Consider the following 19,968-nt stretch of genomic DNA (forward strand, 5'->3'; position numbering starts at 1 on the left):
TCATCTTTTTATTCTACATTGGAAAATACTTATGAAAATAAATAAAAATAAAATAAATGATGCATAGACCTAGGAAAATTTTTTAAAAAGTGAACTATTGCACAACAAATCAACATGAGAATATATGCAAGTAACATACAAATGCATTTAAATACATTGCATCAACATGTTCCATAATTCATAAATACATTTCACCTACTTACTGTTTATAATAATTTCTGGGTTCTGGAATTAGATGATTTCTTACCAACTCATTCCCATGTAGTACATTTACTTGCTACAGTAAAATTCAGTGAGAAACAAACATGTGCCATTTTGTTTAATTTAAGCTCATTTACTTAGCCCTTCCTTGGGCTGACAAAAGATGTGATCTTTAAAAATATATTTGAAAGAAAATAGTGCTCAATTCTAGATAAAACAAGAGTTTAAAATTCTTCTTCATATGATTTATAATAATTAGAACAGAAGAACATAAACTATTGAAATGGAATCCTAATATATACATTACTCTCCTAAATTTATTACAGCTTATTCTAGTTGATGGAATAAGCTGTAATAAATTTTTTTTCATCTTTGACCCTTCCTTTTGACCAGTATATACGATGGAATAAAGGCAACCAGAAAAAAAAAATTAATAGAAAGTCAGCAAAGAAACTATAAGGTAAATAATAATTCCCATTACCACCAAGTTATCCCCTGCCCAAATGAAAAAAAAACAAAAAACAAAAAAGCTAATGAATAAAATGATAAAGTATAAATAAATTTCAGAGAAAGTTATAAGCCACAAATTTCTACAATGATCCTTACAACTGATCAGAATCATAAATAAGAAGTTAGAAATTGCCTAAAAAAGGATTTGCTTGTACCTTTATAATAAGATCAAGGCTCTGTTAGGTTTGATTCATCAGAAACTACTACTGAATTACTGAGTGTGGCTGCACAAGCAAGCAAAGATATCGACTACTAAATACTATGTTACACTGAAAGTGACAATGATTAAAAGCTGTATTTTAGTCAAAGTTAAAGTATAATTACATTTTTGTGAATGTTTAATTACATAATAAATCAGCTATCTATTAAAGTAATGCATTTTCAGTGGTCTCTACTGTGATATGAATGGTGCTTCAGCCCTAAACAGTAGAAAGAAAATATAAGTAGGAAAAATTAGATGTTCTCTTAACCTACCCATAACTACATATAATTATACTTCAAGTGACGAAAATTCAAATTCTTTTCACCTGCATGCCCTACACTAATGATTAATTATTGGAGTTATTATCTATTAAGGGAGATGGTTTGTTTTAAAATCTATTAATTTAAATTCTTCTATATTCAAGTACATAGATATAAAAGCAAGATTTTGCAAGGAATTTTGTGCATCTTCTATTAAATAATATGCAAAGTTTGCAAAAATAAAGTAGCAAATTAAAACTACTCTTCAGACATGAGGTTATGGAAAAGAAAGGAAAAAAGTGAAATCTGAAGACAATTAGAAGTAGAAAGAATGTATGTTCAACTAATACACACTGAGTTAAAAAAAATTCACCTATAACCAGAATAAGATAGATTTGTATTTTCAGCCTTGTGTCTCTGAAAAGAAAATTGCATGATTACATTTTAAAGAACTGAGTAAAGATTTCTAAATTTGTAATCAATAATATACTGAGCAATGGGCAACACAGACCACAGGGGTTTTTTTCCTTTTCTTTTTAAAAAAACATTTATAAAATTAATTATTACAGAGCTCTACAGGAAAATGACCTCACATAACTAATTGTAACTAAACATATTCTCTTCAGTTCCAAAATTCCAAGCATCCCATCCTACGATGATACTATCTGAAAATAGGCACCAATAACAAAAATGTTTATTCTGATTTTTCCTCAAAGTAATGATCATTCTAAAACTTAAAGGGCTAAGCACTAGTGTTTGAGAGTTTGTGGAGGTATATTCAATGTGCTTTAACAACAGAAAAGTAATACCTAAGTTAATGATTCCACTTGAAATTCTTTTCTGACTGATAAGTGAATATTTCCTTGAATGGCACAGTTTAGGTTGTCAGGTATTTACTATATACAGTATATGTATACACACATACATACAAACACACATTACACAGCCAAAGGATTATGCTCCAAAAATTGTTGAAAAAAAGGTATTTTGAATAACTTTAGCACAAAATCACTAGGGGAAGTGCTCTAGATATCCAAGCAGCAACAGTCATAAAATTCTGGACTAAGCTCTTTTTGGATTCTGTTCACAGAACCATTCTTCGAACGCCACATTCGCAGCAGAACTTTGCCCGTTCTACAGGATATTTAGTCCCACACTCATGGCAGAATTTTGGTAAGTGTGCCATTGAATTTCCTTCAATGCCTTTAAGGTTTCCGCCATTAAGTGAAGAGATATAGTCTCCATCTGGCCTGGAGAGGTACAGAAATACAGTAGAAACACAAAGTTCATGTCAGTAGTTTTCAATCTGTAAGCCCTGGGAAACACAGCATAATACTAAGCATACCTAAAAGCTTGTTTAATCTCATTGTTAATATTCTTCTAGTTCAGATAAAAAAAATCCATGGGGTTTTTTTCTAACCACTCCATCACGATCTGTTGTTCTGTCTATCCCTGAATCAGAATCACGCTTTAATTACTATAGCTTCATAAATCATTCATGCATTATTCTTTAACTTGTCTTGGCTAATGTTATGCTTTTGTTCTTTCATAGGAAAAGAACTGATCAGGATTCACAAACTTTGAAAATTGCACTGAACTTACACACTGATTTAGGGGAGAACAGACAGCTCTGCAAGAAGCTTTAAAATATTGAATTTTCTATTTTATACAGAAGGTATATTCTACTTAGGTTTTAACATCTTTGAAGTTTTGTAATTTTCTCCATCAAAATTAAACTTCTTGCTTGGTTTTTAAATCAATTCCTATATTCTTTGAATTTGTATGTGGGTACTTCTAAAGACTGCATTTTCTGTTTGTTGCTGATAAACAGACTGCAAGTAACTTTCAATACACATCAGTATATCCAAACCAGCAAAGTTATTAAAAGGCTTCATTATTATTTATTCATTAGTCTTTTTTGGGTATTCTATATATGATCATTATAAAAACAGTTTTGTGTCCTTATTTCCATGTCTTATAATTTTAATTTTTTTTGTTTTACTACATTAGCCAGATTAAAATAGAAATTATACCTGACATTCTTGTGTTATTTCTGCTTCTATAGAAAATGCTTCTTACATGTCACTATTAAATATGAAGAGTGATAGACGGTTCTAGTAAATCTAATGTTCTGGTTGATTTAATGACATTCCCTTCTATTACCAATTTTCTAAGAGTTTTTTTAAAAATCAAAAACAGGTGGTAAATCATATACATGACAAATACTTTTTAATCCTTTCATCTGTTGATGTGATAAATTATATCAATAGACTTTCTAATGTTAAATCAATCATATTCTGTGAATTGGGTTTGATACATTTCTTGGAGATTTTTATATGTATTTTCAAGTTTCTAAGTAAGATTGATCATGGTCTGGATATCAAGGTTTTACTAACCTTTGAAAAGAAGTTGAAGAATGTTGTTTTTCACCTCCTTCCTCTGGAAAAGTTTGGTAGAACTCACTATGCGAAACTAACAAGAGCCCATTTTGTGTGTATATGTGCACACACGTGCACTCATGTGTAGTGAGGAAGCAGGTGTAGTTTAATGACTGATTCAATTTCTTTAATGATTATAATTTCTAGTTAATTTGAAATCAGTTTTCAGTGATAAGTTTCAAGTTACTGGCAAAAAGTTGTTCTTATAATTTTAAATTTCTGCTGCATCCGTAGTTGCATTCCTCTTTTCATTCTGCAAATTATTTGTACCATCTCTACTTTTTTGTTGATTCATCTTGAGAAGGTTAATTTATCATTTTAAATGAACCAAATTTTTTGTTTTGTGAGTCTTCATCATCATGTATTATTCATTCACTTACTCATTAAAAAAATTTACTGGGAGCCTACTTTATGTAAAGTATTAATACTTCTCTTGATCCTAGAGTTAGAGCAGTAACAAAACAGATAAAAATCTCTGTGCCTAAGGAGCTTACAGTTTTATGCAGAAGACAAGATAAATGGCATATATAACATATACAGCATGTCAGCTAGAAAACAATAAGGCAAAAATGGATGTGGTACAGGGTGGCAGAGATTGGTTCCAGCCCTTAGGACTTCAGTAGAGGGGATGAAGAATGATGGGTTTTCAGCATGTTGTGACGACTGAATTAGAATAAATGGCCTGACAAAATTCAATCTGATGACAGCAGTGATAAGAATTTAAATTAATTAAAGGTGAAGTATCACCCAGAATCCTAAAGTTCCCATTCTACCTCCTGCCAACAAAGATGTGTGCAGAAGCCGAGATTCAGATCTAGCGGTCTAATCAGGATCTCTAGCAGCTGCTGAGCACCATCTGGGAGGAAGCTCCTATTTGACCACCAGTTTTCTTCCTTAATGCTCTCCATTATAACCTTTTTATTTCATTAATTTCTGTTTTATCTTTATTATTTCATGTATTCACTATTAGTTTAGATTTATTTAATTACCAATTTCTTCGCTCACCAGTCTGCCTTGCAGAATTCCTCCTCTTTTGGACACTTTACTCTTTCCCAAGGAACTGCTTTTGGATGTTCTTTCAGTCACGGTCTATAGATGGCCAAGTTTCTCAATATTTTTTGTCTGAAAATACCTTTATTTCATTTCCATTCTTGGACTGACAGTTTAGCTCAGTGGTTCACAAAGTGATGTCCTTAATCTGGCAGAAGCAGCATCACATGAGAACTTACTAAAAATGCAAACTTGTCTTCCACTCCAGACCCACTGAATCCAAAATCCTCGGGTGGGGCCAACAAGCTATGTTAAAATTAGTGCTCTAGGTGATTCTGATGCACTCTGAAGCTTGAGAACCACTGGTTCAGGTGGTATACAATCCAAGGTCAACAGTTATTTTTCCTCCGCACCCTGAACGTGTCGATTCCACTGAACTGGCTCCAAGTGTTTCAAGTGAGCTCTGTACTATCTGGGTGATCCTCATGTTGTCTAAGCAATGTCCTTTCTCTGCAGCTGCTTTTAAGACCTTCTCATGGTCTGTCTTCCCAAGTTTCATTACAATGCATCTACATGTTATTTTCATTTTATTTGTCCTGCTTGGGATTGTTGTTCTTTGATTATGAGAACTCATGTTTTTCATTAATTCTGGATTATATTCAGGTATAAATTATTCAAATGTTGGCTCTATTTTCTTCTTTCAACCTTTGATTCAACAAATCTTAGACCTTATTTTACCACGCATGATTTTTAATTTCTCTCACATCTTCCTTCTCTCCTAGGACTACACTCTAGATAATGTCTTTAAATCTTTCCTCTAGTTCACGTCTCTCTTCTTCAGCTGAGTCTAACCTACAATTTAAACACCATCTTTTAAGGTTTTTTTTTCCCCCTTACATTGAATTGTTTGATTCTTTTGTAGAGATGCTCTAATCTTTTTGTGATAGTATACGGTCACTGTTAATGACTTCAATTCCCTGTCTTATTTCTTTATATACTTCAAACTGACTTATTTTATAAGCAATGTCTGATGATTTCAATATCTTAAGTCATGGGGCACGTGTTTGTTTTTGTGCTCTCACTCATGACTGATTTCTTGTTTCCTCGTATAGTTTGAAATTTCCAGGTGTGTTCTGTAATTCAGAATTGCAAGCTCATGTTTGTTTACCTGTGAGAATCAGGAGGCCTGGGTTAACAGCATTTCACACCAAAGATGATTCTCTTTGCTTTTGCTTTTTTTTTTTTTTGCTTTTGTTTTTAATAGCTCCGAGGAAGCTCTTAAGCTAAGAGTATCTAAGTTAGTTTTTCAGTTAAGAATTTCTTAGAATATGAAGATGCTGTACTTTCAAACCTTAAACCATGGGAAAGTGCACTTATAGTTGTGAATTATCAGTGGGATTCTCACATCCTTCTGAGCCATGGCTGAGACAGACAAGTTTCCTTGGAGTCTCTTATTCCTGGTTGGTAAAAAAAATTTTTTTCCTAGTCCATCCTTCTACTGAGAGGTAACCCTTTGAATACTGTGAGAGAAGGATTACAACTCTTTCTCCTTTTCTGTGGACATATCTGACCTTGGGATAACTTCCTAGCTCTGTTTAATGAAAACCCAACATAGGTGAAATGCTAGCTGTGTTTCTAGGCCATGGTGCTTATATGTAGTCTATTGAAACTGGATATATCCCTCAGGATAACCTGGAAGCTATGCCTATGAAACTGTTATATGAGATACTGGTTCCCTTTGGGGAAAAAAGATTTCTAACTAAAGCATCCCTACACCTACCTATGAGATCTTATTCTCTCACACCTAAGCTGTCAGACAGCCAAGGAAGACGAGCTCTAGGACTGCTGCAAGGGCTCCAATGAAAGAGAAACACCTGATGCTACCCTGCTGTTATCCCATACTTCTGCAAACAATTCCAATGACAAATGTAATATACTGTCATATAAATATCTCTGGCTGAGTCTAAGAAGACTCCATGCTGAACCTTTCAAGAATCTTGGCTTAGAGAAAGAGGCATGGCAGGAAGGGTAAGGGAAGATTGCTTTTAACACTCTATTTTGTACAAGTCCCAAAAGTCAACTCCTCTCTCCCACAATGACCTTAAAACCCAAACCTCTATGTAGTGAAGATTACTGAAAACCTCAAATGCAGTTACAGTGTCACAGTTAATTTGCCTATTTGACCTCTAGCTTTCATCATATTTTTGTTCTATAGAAGTTTCCCTTACTTTTCTGAGAGCTAAGCTATATATTCAGAAAGATATTTTTTCTTTTTTATCAAGCATTTCTAGTGTTTTGGGTGGAAGAGTTGTCCTGGAAATGTAGTCCATCACACTTTCAGAAAAGTAAGTCTGAGAATTCTCCATCTGTTATAGTTATAATTATTTCTGTCTGAGATGAGGGCAGAGCATAAGTCAAGTAACTAAGGCCCAGGGCTTCCTATCACATATAAAGCTCTAAAAAGAACAAAAAAAAAAGAATAACCCAAACATTTAATGTGTTTTTTGCTGCTGCCTGCTGACACTTCTTTTGTCTACCTCTTTTGTCTATCCTTATATTCAAGCATATGCATTGATTAAGTTTTCCATTTTACAACAACAGTAATCTTATACTCAGCATTGATTTAAAACACATGGTTCCATACATATACAACCAAAAGTACAGCCACACTCCAGGACTCCAAGAAACATAAGTTCACTTCTTTGATATTTAACACGTATTAAAACCTCAGGTGAAACAATTTATTAAAGAACCTAGCTGCTGAAAAGACAGCAATTCACCAATTCCTCTACGGTTCTCATCTTAGGCATAGGCATCATTTTTATAACTTTCTGAATGGCAGATGCCTAGAGACTACTCTTCAAACTAAAGAAATCAAAATCTCTGGGAGGGACCTTGACATGTTCATTTTTAGAAAGCTCCACAGATGCTTCTTTCTAATGGGCAACCAGGATGGAGAGCTAGCATCTTAGATACTTAAAAATCTATCCCTGGATTAAATCTGAATAATGAATGTGTACATGTCACATACTTACAACAGAAACAGACAATATATATAGTTACACATAATACACATCACAACAGGTTTTGGTGAATCACAGGATGTCATGTTATAGGCTTGCATGGAGGGCATCTTAAAAAAAAACACCCTAGGAAATCCGTTGACAAATTTAGTATGGATTCTGTAGAGATGTTAATTAAGAAGTTAACCACTAAGTTATTCAGTGCCCCACTATGAGAAATCACAGGAGAACCTTTGAGGCCTCAGGACTAGTTGTACTTTCACAGAGAAAGTGATTTATTTCTCTGTTTTAGACATCATGATTTATGTAACTAACCACTATCTTCTCCTGCACTCTGACTTCTATGACAAAGTTTAGACCCTACTTTGTGGCCCAGGGCTAGCCTAACTACAGGGTCTCATGATACACATTTTGTGGACTAATCCCACTGCTTTTTCCACTGTATCTTTTAATTCTCCTCTTTCCTTTACCTATTCTTTCATTTTAAAAAAAATGTTATACCTCACTATACATCATGGCCTTCTGTACCTTTCTTTAAAACTTTCTGGAATAAATCGGGAGACATATAAAAAATAAATATTTATAACAAATGATTTCATTATATGATTAAAAACAGAGTGAGTGTCGAAGCTGTACAAATATTGTGACAGATTAGAAAGGGAAGTACATGGATAATCACAATCTCAGCAGGGGAATTAAATGTATTAAAATGCTGCTGGAAATTATAATAGCAGTGGTATAAAGGGTCTATTATTCAATTTGTAGGGGTAAAAATAACCATGCTGCAGTTAAAATTAAGACATAAAAAACTCAAATGCATCCAGTGGAAGTGAATAAACTGTCTTGAGTATTTAGCACAAAAATTATAACTACAAGGTATGAGAAAACATTATTTATGCACAAACTATTTCTTTAGTGTATAACATAAAAGCCAAATTATTAAATAATATAGCAAGGTAAAAATTAGATTTTCTGTAAGTAGCCTGATAGAAATTTTTGTATATGGTCCTTAGAAAACAATATATCCTCATTTTTATTTTAGTTATTAGAATATCAGAGTTAAATATACCTGGCCATGTAGTTCTCAGTATATGTTTTTCTTCTGCTTGTAAGCACACCTGAGGCAGGATTTCGAGCCAAACTAGGTGGTGTGGAATTTCGAGGTTTGATGTTAGCTCTAGAAGAGAGGAAGAAATGGCATAATGAAAAAAACTATTGAATAGTGAGCATTTCTTTCTCAAATTGCTTATTTACATGATTAGAAAAATAATTAGAAGCTGTAGAGAGGTAAATTCAAAAGATTAAAATCCAAATGATTATTTCAAATCTGAAATCCTTAATACTAAGGATAAACCAAAGCATTTTGCATTTACTAACATTATCCTGATGGCACATAAAATCCTTTAAAATATGTACTCTCGACATGAAATTTATAAGTTAATCATTCTAAAAGGCTTCAAATTTTTTAAAGTTTAAATTTATAGTTCTCTCAAAATAGAGATATGTTTCATTAAATGACTATGAATAACTGTTAAATAATAATGTTAAGAGTATGAGATGTGGTTAAAAAAAGGATAATATTCTATTTATGAAAGTCTGTTCTTGGAAGAGCAACTAAAATAAGGGGGCTAATATAAAGATTTAATTTTACCAACTACACAGCCTGGGCTGTTACCAGTAAAGAAGGAGTTTTGGTTAGATTATCACTAAATTCTCTTTCTGAAATTTTTGGAATCAAAGAAAGCTCAGAAGGCTATATGAGGTAATAATGGTAAAAGCATAGGCTTTGGAATTTAGATGAATCTGGATTCAAATACCAACTGCTACTGAGCAACTTTGTGGCAGTGGCAACCTCTCTTGTGTCCAAGTTCCCTCATTTATAAAATGTGACCATCATAGCTTATCTTATAGGAAGATAGAGACATAACTTGTCATTTATATAGACATTTAGCATAGTTGATGGTAATGATGGTAATACTATTATTACTACTATGGCTATTGCTACTACAAGTTAACATTTATATAACAGTGCTTACTACCTTTGGTGTAGCTACATTTCTAATTGCCTCATTTAAAATTTATTTACTCCTCATAATAATCCTATGAAGTAGGAAGGATTAACAATTCCATTTTACAAAGGAGGCAACTGAGGCAAAGAGTAGTTAAGTAACTTACCCAAGGTGACAGACACAGTCAGTATGTTGCAGAACCAGGGGTAAGATGTTCAATCAAGCGTTAGTTCCCTCCCCTTCTTTATAAATTTAGTCAAATCTTTTCATTTCAGAGATAAGCAATGTTGTATATGATCAAGCAGAACACTTTAAAAAATGTCTTTCTGTTGGAGGTTCTCAAATATCTGAACTTGAGTACTTGAACTTGAATTTAGGTGGGTCTTATTACAACTCTTACATTCAATGTGCAATGCTATCATTCAAAGGGAGGCTGCTTTGCATAGTTAAATTGTTTCTAAACTTGGACAAGAATCAAGTTGGTGTATGGAGGGGTTACCCTGAACCTCTTCAAATGGCCTTCAAATGCTCACTGCAAGTCCATTCATGAGATGTATTCTACTCTACTTTTATACAGCCCCTCTAAGGAGGTTGTAAAACTATCTCATGCCTTTTTAGGAATTCAATCTCTGAAAATTCATTGCCAAACGATGTCAATTTCTGCAAGTAAGAGTCATAAGAGGAACAGGAAGGACACTTTTTTTTTCCAGCTCTAGAATAGTCTTGTTAGAAATCCTACCTCCTTCACATAATATGTACATGAGATATACAGATAATACAAACATACCCATGCACATATACACACACAACTTTGTATCAATACTTTATTCAAGTAATTAGAAAATAAAAAATTGGAGAAATACATAAGGTTATCAATAACAGCTGCCATTATTCAACACCTATTGTGTATTTTTAGTAACATCTTCTATGAGGCAGAACTGGAATGTCGAGAACCATTCTTAAGAAGACTGGGTAGAACTGTTTTGATCAGTACTTAAAACATGTTACCCCAGTATCACACAGTCAAGACATTTTTCTTCCTGGCCAGGGTCTGAAAAGTGCTACCTTTATTATGTATCTACAATCTGCCTGCTATAGTTCAAGCAGTAATAAAAAGAAGGTTTAATTTTGAAACTACACTTAAATCTACCTCACTGCTAATCACTGTTTCTTTGAGATCTGCTTCAGAGGGTACAGAGAGCAGCAGCACAAAGGAAAAAGGCTCAGGGCACAAATTCTGCCTTTTAGGATTTATCACTAACTACTTAAAAATAACACATGATGCCTGCTAATATATCAAAAAGACTTTTCCCATCTTTTTTTGTATATCTAGTTAAATTTATTATTATTTATTGGTAAGAGAATGTTGTAGTAGGCCTTAGTTTAAAGTTAACTAAGTGAACTCTATATAATAACATTTTTTCAATTTTAATTAATTTATGACACCCTAAGTTCATCATTTTAAGATGACAGGGCTAGACTTGGTTTGGGGCCCAAACTAGTCCTCAGTCTGCTAGGCCAGTCCAGAGAGGGGAGTGCGCCTGGCAGTATCGTACCCTTTCCCTGTGGTATGTGGAATTTGTAACCACCTAACAAAAAGACTGAGGACCCCTGGATCAAATGTTCTCTAAGATCTCTTTTTTCCTGCTTTTATATAATAATTTATCATCTGCTTAACTAAAAGATAACCTAGCAGTGTTATATAACATACGATATAATATTCCCTATATTCTTTTTAAAAATATCACTACTAAAAAATAACTTCATAAAAATAACAATTATTGAAGGTGACTATTTCAAGCCTCTAAAAATTAAAATTTAATGGAATAAAATGAATGCTCTAAAAACAGACTTAGAACAGCAGAAATGTTCATCAAAAATCAAGGTGTTATAAATCCTAGAAGATTATTTAGTACTTTTGGCTTAAAAATTAAAATTAAAAAAATATACGTATAGGAATGTACAAATTTATAGTATTCCATTATATAAAGCCTTTAAGGAAATACTGGAGAAAGATTAACCAAACTGAGTTACAAATACTTACTTGTAAATGGGTAATAACTCATGTCTTTTGATGGCACTGTCTGATTTTGTATCACTGTCATACAACCTTTGCACATGTCTTCCAGTTCGAAGTGGAGGGCCTAACTTGTCCATCTTACTATTAAAATATATAAAGGTGTACCCATAAGGAGAATGCTACTGTTTCTTTATATCAAAAAAAATTTTTTTTAAAGACATTATACTCGTTCATCAGAAATCCATACCCCAAGCTCTTAATTATCTGACTACCAGGGTAAGGACTAGTGTCAAAAAGAATCCTCAGGTAGTTCATACAATTTCCATTATTAGATATGCAACTTCTGACTATGCAGCCACCTTGCCAGTTTTGATAAACATCCTAACAAATCCCACACTTATATGCAGGTCCATGGAATCAATAAAAAAACCTTAGAAGGATTTGTTTCAAATAAAATTCATGAAGTCAGTGGTGAACTGAAAGTCATTATTCTGGTAAATAAAGACAGCTTTGATGTTTGTTCTTATGGAGATCACAAATAATCTAATTTTTCCCTTCCCTGAATTCAGAGAACCTTCCTCTGTTTTCTTCTTTATTATTTTATAATTTCCCCTACATTTTAAAATTCCAAGTATAAAATAATGAATCAAATAACGTATTTTTATCTTTATCCCTATCTGACTTTCTAAAACAAAGAATGACTATTTCTGAAATTTATCCAGAGAAATGTAAAACATGATCCTATGAAAACATGGATGGCAATTCTAAAAGTCACATGCAAAAATGTTAAGTGGCCATGCCATGTGAACTTCTCTGATTTTTTTTTGCCAGAAGTATAAAGGATTTCCAGGTAGTGAATAATAGAAAAACTGCAGGTTTGCAGAGATCTCATTGTTTTATATCAACTAAATTATATTATCACCAACCAATACCCATTCATAGTAGGGAGCAGGAAAAATTAAATTAGGAAACTAGAACTATCTTAAATGACTACTGAATGACACATCACTGCTAGATAACTTAAAAAATACAGTTTTTTTTAAGGGATTTTTTTTTTTTTTTTAACTTATTTAAATCCTGAGCACCTACTATGTATCAGGCACTGTGCTAAATTCTGGGGATACTGTGGTAAATAAGACAGACCTGATGTTTTTTTCTTATTATGGAGTTTAGTGTCTAAAAAGAATTCCTCTAGATAATAAGGATCTCTAAGGAGGGACCCATTTTATTCACTTTTTGTTCCTTCAGTATCCTATACATAGCAGGCATTTTGTTGCAAAAGTTGATATTATAAAGTTAAACCCATTAATAGTAGAGGAGTCAGCAGTGGCAGCACATAAAGAAGACAGAACGGAGCAAGATCAGTAATCAAACATGACCAAATCCTGCTGCTGCAGAATACTGTTCCCCAGAGTTAGAAAACCCAGCAAAATATATGACTTCTTCATAGCTCTCTACACTCCAGGGCACACATTTCACAAATAATCTCTAACTAAAAGTAAAATTCTATCATGGACACCCTGTGCCACTAAATACTCTGTAACTGCAGTTTAAGATTTAGGATAAAACAGAAAAAAATGAGCCATTTACTGAATAAAAAAAAAGTTGATATTAATACTTTGCTGGTGGTGACGCTTACATTAAATGTTTACATCCCACTCTTTAAAACATTTTAAAGAATTTTTTACATGCCTCCATTAAATTAATGTATATATAACAAAATTTCTAAAATTTCTGAGATTAATATTTTATGGGTTTTATTTGTGAGAGATTACTGGAAAATTCACTTATTTAGAATTGTAATTAATAAATCAGATTTTTCTTTAAATTAGTTAATAACAATCAAAACATAATTGTTCCAAACAGTGTTTATCTTACAAAAGCTATCTGTGGATTTGGAAAAAGAAATGAAAGATCTTACTTTCTTCCTCAGGAAAAAGTTACTGAAATTAAAATTTTAAAATTTAGAAACATCTAAAAAATGGATTCCTCTAATATGATAAGAACCATTAAAATCTTATGAATGACAGGACTTCCCTGGTGGCGCAGTGGTTAAGAATCCACCTGCCAATGCAGGGGACATGGGTTCAGTCCCTGGTCTGGGAAGATCCCACATGCTGCAGAGCAGCTAAGCCTGTGCAGGACCACTACTGAGCCCGCATTCCACAACTACTGAAGCCCATGTGCTTATAGCCTGTGCCTCGCAACAAGAGAAGCCACCGCTATGAGAAGCCTGTGCATCACAATGAAGAGTAGCCCCCACCTGCCACAAGCAGAGAAAGCCCATGCACAGTAACAAAGACCCAACATAGACAAAAATAAATTAATTTAAAAAAATGATAAATGATAAAACAAAGGAGATGAGTAAAATCTAATAAAAATCTAAAGGTAATTACCCAGTGGGAATATTACCTATTTTCCATACATGAAAGAATTGCTAGTATTTTCAGATTTTAAAAATGTAATTAAAAGGCAGGTTCCAATGATGATTTTTACTGTACCAAACACTTGTGCTATGAAATTCAACTCAATTGATGTATCTACCTATTTATACGTATATATGTATACACACAGACAATTCAAATGTTACTTAGGCTAAATGTTAGTAAATGTTGTCACTAAGCTCAAATGACTTAAACTTATGTTCCTGTATAATTTCCTACTGTTATGCTATGTTATTATCAAGGTCTAACCATACAAAAACAAAATTTTAAAATTTTATAATGTAATCAGGATTATATAATATATAAATTTACACATAAATGTATTTTCTATAATTTTTAATAAATACAATTTTATATAAATGAGTTTATATACTTAAGTGTTTCTACATATAAATTTTGCTTACATATATATTTTAAATATCATGAAATAATAGTCAATATTGGGGTAATTAAATAAATTTTAAAATTATCCTGGGACCTAATTAAATTTAAAGGCTTTTGCAGAGCAAAGGAAACAATCAACAAAACAAAAAGACAACAAACTGAATGCGAGAAAATATTTGCAAGTGATATGACCCATAAGGGGTTAATATCCAAAATACAAACAGCTCATACAACTCAACATCAAAAAAACAAACAAAAGACCTGAACAGACTTTTTTCTAAAGACAACATACAGATGGCCAACAGGCACATGAAAAGATGCTCATCATCGTTAATCACCAGAGAAATGCAAATTAAAACCACAATGAGCTATAAACTCACAGCTGTCAGAAAGGCTACTATCCATCAAAAAGACCACAAGTAACAAATGTTGGTGAGGATGTGGAGAAAAGGGAACCCTCCTACACTATTGGTGAAAACGTAAATTGGTGCAGTTGTGGAAAATGGTATGGAGGCTTCTCAAAAAATTAAAAATAGAACTACCATATGGCCCAGTAATTCCATTCCTGGGTGTAGATCCAAAAAAATACTAATTTTAAAAAGATACATGTATTCCAGTGTTCACAGCAGCATTATTCACAGTTGCCAAGATATGGAAGCAACCTAAGTGTCCATCAAAAGATGAATGGATAAAGAAAATGTGGTATATACATATATATGTACATATACACACACACACACACACACACATATATTGAGTACACACACACACAGCAATACTACACAGCCATAAAAAGAAATGAAATTTTGCCATTTGCTACATGGATGGACTTGTAGGGTATTATTATGCTAAGTGAAAATAAGTCAGACAGAGAAAGACAAATACTGTGTGAGATCACTTGTATGTGGAATCTAAAAAATGAAATAAACTAGTGAATATAACAAAAAAGAAACAGACTCAGACACAGAACAAGCTAGTGGTTATCAGTGCAGAGAGGGAAGGAGGGAGGGGCAATTTGGGCAGGGGATTAAGAGGTTCAGACCACTATGTATAAAATAGGCTACAAGGATATGTTTTACAACACAAAGAATATAGCTAATACTTTATAAGAACTATAAATGGATTATAACCTTTAAAAATTGTGAATCACTATATTGTATACCTGAAACTCATATAATATTATACATCAACTATACCTCAATAAAAAATTTAAAAAGGTAAAACTATCAGTTTATGAAAGAAGAACTTTCAAATACTTAAACCTATCCCTAAACTGACTTGAATTCAGACCACTTCTCATGTACCATCTTATTTATTTTAGTGAATAAGAACACTTCTTTGCTCACATTTCCTCTTCTATTAAACCCCTTCTTTTCTGTCCCTCTATCCTCAGTTTTTCTTGGTCTTACAAACCATCATTAACTGACTTAAAGAAGTGAATAAAACAAGTAAAGGAACCAGGAATTCTCCATTACATGTTTTGGGCTGCCCTCGGGGGCCTTAGATGCTTTAAGTTACGGAAAAAAAAAAAAATCACCTTTGTTGATTTTAATACTGAATTTACACATCTATCTACATCTGGGGTTACTTTAATGAATTTTGAAAAAGTATAATGAGAAATCTACTTTATACTGTATTTTTTTTGTTACTTTATTTTATTAACATACAATAAGCTGCATATAGTGTACAATGAGAAATCTACTTTATACTGTATTTTTACATTATTTACAAAGTTTGAGAAATATAATTTCAATTTGATAGTAATCATTATGGAACTATCAATATCACTGTTTTTAGAGTGCCTCTATGTTATTTTTCTATTAAAAGGTCCAATTCAATAATGACAATGACATACCCAAGGTCTGAAAGAAATTAAGGCAGGAATAAACAAATCTACTCAGCAGTAAAAAAAGTCTTGCTACTGCTAAGAGAAAAAAGGAAGGTATTTTAAAGCCAACCAAGCACATCCACACAGCGTAAATTTGGTGCAGACTAAGCAATCTGATACACATAATGTAGAATTCCCATGTGATTTTCAAGGATATGTCCTTAAATTGGCACCTAGATTTGGTCAGAATTAATACGAAGGTGTATTTTTAATCTCTTACTGTTCTTTCAATTCAACCATTGAAATGTGTTTGAATGGATTAACAAAAGTTTTTTTTTTTTTAAAGGCTTTGGCTCACTGGGACACTAATAATTGGCCTACCTTCCTAGATATTCCACATGACTTAAAAACAGTTCCATCCTTGGGAATAACTGAAGAATCCTTAAAACCCGTATCTTCAAAATTATAAATATCTAATTCCTATGATAACTTATTCATTCTAAAACACGGAGTGGCAAACTTTTCCTGTAAAAAGCCAGACAGTCAATATTTTAGATTTTGTAGGCTACACTGTCTGTCATACTCAGCTTTGCCATTGTAGACAATACATAAACAACTGGGTGTGGCCATGTTCCAATAAAAACAATAGGACAGGATTTGGCCCTTGGGCCATAGTTGAAAAAGATCGCCCACTCTAAAATATCAAAATTCCATACATAAGAGGGTGCTACTATTTTAAGATTTTGAAAATCTGAATGAAAGGCAGATTTCAATGATCTTTAAAATTTTACCATAAAGTTATGATAAATATCACTAGCTTATCCTGTATTCCTAGACAAAAATAGTAACTATCAAGCTAATACATTTTTATAGATGATAAACTCTTCAAATTTGACCCAGAATTTTTAAAAGGACTGTCTCTAGTTGCATGTAACTGCCATGATATGAATAGCATATCTAGAAAAGAATAATACTTTGGCAGGCTTTCCAAATATTCACAGCTGAATGAGCATTTTAGGAAATATTTGGTAACAATATCAATCTATTTCTAATCTGAGATAAACTTTAACCTAGGGAAGGTCCCTGTTTATTGTTGATACCTTGAGAGTGGATTCTCAGAAAATAAGCCACTTGGTCCTGTATGACTGTAACAAAGCGGAATAGATAAAATAAAAAGATGTCTGAAATAATTTGGGGAAAAAACTTATCAAGTGGCATTTTGTATCTTTGCAGACATCCACAGTTCTGATGTTTTGAGGCACTCAAAGTTTTGAAATCTGTCGTACTTCTACTTTCGATCCTAAACTTGTCAATCCTATACAAATAATGTCGTATTTCAATTCCATGGAAAAGTGAGCTTCCCCAGTCCAACAGCCTAAATCACTGTTATCCAACAAAAGAAGCCAAACTCTGCAATTCTAGGTTGAGGCATTTCTAGATCAATAATAAAAGAGAAAGTTCAGAAAACTCTAAATAATAATCCTCACAAACCACACACATCAAAAGACTGGCTTCTAAGAAAAACCTGCTTCCACTCATACAAAAATATACTTAAACACTAGACATTTCTCACTTTTGTTAATATAAAGTATGAGAAACCATTTTCTTTTTCATTAAAAAATGCATTGTTGTCTAGTTTCACATCTATTATATTCTATCTCCAAAGAAAATTCCTGTTTGTCAGAGTAACTGAACATAAGTAAACCTTTGAAATTTGATACTTTAGTTATTGAAAATTATCAAACGAAATATTCATTTAAGCTAGTAATTAACCACTAAGAAAACACAATTCTCAAGGCATGACTATGTAAACTCTCTGACACAATTCATGCATGGCAATATTTATTTAAAAACTCTGTGTTTTACCATATGTCTAAAATCTCTAGGAGTAAAGAAAATTATCTTTCAGCTAAGAAAAAAATTTTCTATCGGGGGTATGTTTTACTTAAAAAAAATTCTGTTTAAATCAGTTGACCGACAGGTTGCCTAGAATTACCAAACATATGAGAATTTTTCCAAGTAAAAAATTAATTTTTCTGTGGTATGACTTCAATATATGCTAAACATTACAGATCACTGATATGTATGATTGAAGTTGATCACAATAAAGATTATATATATCAGGGTCTAAATAATCGAGACACTAAAATGACTCATTTTACTAATCTCAGAAGATGTTAAACTTCTTGAACATTACAGTTAATCAGATGTCTTAATTCTGTCTTTACTCAATCCTGAATTATCTGTGTCAATAGAAACCACTGTCATGCAAACCTCAAGTAATTTTCTTACCACTACCAGACCATGATTCTGTGATGTGCCAAAAAACTGACAAGTGAGGAATTTAATTTATTGATTTACTATTTTTTTTCGTATGTTCACCAAAATCTGTGTGCCTATATAGCAAGCATTATACTATTGTACATTTTATAGTTATATCTGTAAGCAAAGCAGACACACGGTTTTGCCATCACAGAACTTATAATCTAGTAAGGGCAAGAGACAAATCATTACCACAATAATTAAAAAAATAACAACAATAACGAGCTCTGGCACTAAACAGCCAGCCATGAATGGTTCAATATACTAATACAGTAATGTTCCAGGTAATATAGTAATATATTGGTCAGAAGCACACATCACCACTCTCTTTCCAGTAGCTGGAAACACTCTAACATATAACGATCATATATAGAATTGGGATTTAAACAGTTATGTTTGACAGTTGAATATAATAGGGACCACCAAAAAATGTAAATCTTTACAGCAGTACAGCAGTGCATAACTTATAAAATTCTTGTGCCCAAAGCCTTTGCTTGTTAGTAAAAACATTTTCTCCTAGAGATCAATAAATGTTAGTCGGATTTTCTTAGATCAGTTGTAAGTAGTCACAGAAAGTTGTCAGAATGAGACAGAGAAGAGAGATATGCACGAAGTCATATAGCTGTTCAGTGGCAAAGTAGGATCTAGAAGCCCAGTTTTCTAATCCCAAATCAGTAACCCTTTTCATTTTACCAACCAGTTTCACATGCTCTCTTTTAAAAAGAGAGTGTCAATACAACTTAATTTTGCCAATTAATAAAATTACCAGTACGATAGGAAAGCTACTAAAAAATACCAGCCTGTAATTCATAATCAACTGTAAATGAAACTACTGTTTGTAAAGTATTACATATTTGTAAAGTATACATAAAGTATAAACATACCGCTATGTCTATATTTCACCTAATGAGTCAACTCAGTAGAGAAGCAAAACAAAAATCAAATGAGTTTTTTTAGCACTGGAAGATGAGAACCATTTACTTTTCAACCACCTTGTTCTACCGATAACCTGTCTCTTTCTTAAGGATAGCCTGTTAAGGACAGCCTGTCTCTTCTTTTTGGAAGCACAACAAAAAGGAAAAACATTTAACTAATCAGATCTTGTCAGCTGATCTTGTTCTTTTTCTACAATGATAATTACATTAAACTCTTTTTAGGTCTTACACTTTCTATGTAGTCCAAGTGAGGAAATCAAAGGCAGTTACTCTCTGTTGATAGATACCATCATATATATTTCCTACATAAAAACCAAAGTGAGAACTAGATCTGAAAATAATGTATGCTATGTTTCCTAAATCAACTTTATCAGCATCTGTAAAGATAAAGAAAAAGGCTTC

General features: G+C 32.7%; 1 protein-coding gene across 2 annotated transcripts in view; it reads right to left on the reverse strand.

Annotated features, from left to right (window-relative positions):
* Positions 1-1,705: 1,705 nt before the first annotated feature.
* Positions 1,706-19,968, reverse strand: part of ZC2HC1A (zinc finger C2HC-type containing 1A) — a 53,742-nt gene continuing 35,479 nt past the window's right edge. Inside the window, exons 8-10 of one of the 2 annotated variants that reach the window (XM_057737065.1) lie at positions 11,678-11,794; positions 8,694-8,801; positions 1,706-2,423 (exon numbers count right to left, since the gene is read on the reverse strand). In XM_057737065.1, the coding sequence (XP_057593048.1) occupies positions 2,258-2,423; positions 8,694-8,801; positions 11,678-11,794 (391 nt within the window). In that variant the 3' untranslated portion in view covers positions 1,706-2,257. The remainder of the gene's footprint in view (positions 2,424-8,693; positions 8,802-11,677; positions 11,795-19,968) is intronic. The other variant, XM_057737066.1, reaches the window with a different exon arrangement.

The sequence above is a fragment of the Hippopotamus amphibius genome, chromosome 5, assembly GCF_030028045.1.
Source record: "Hippopotamus amphibius kiboko isolate mHipAmp2 chromosome 5, mHipAmp2.hap2, whole genome shotgun sequence".
NCBI lineage: Eukaryota > Metazoa > Chordata > Mammalia > Artiodactyla > Hippopotamidae > Hippopotamus > Hippopotamus amphibius.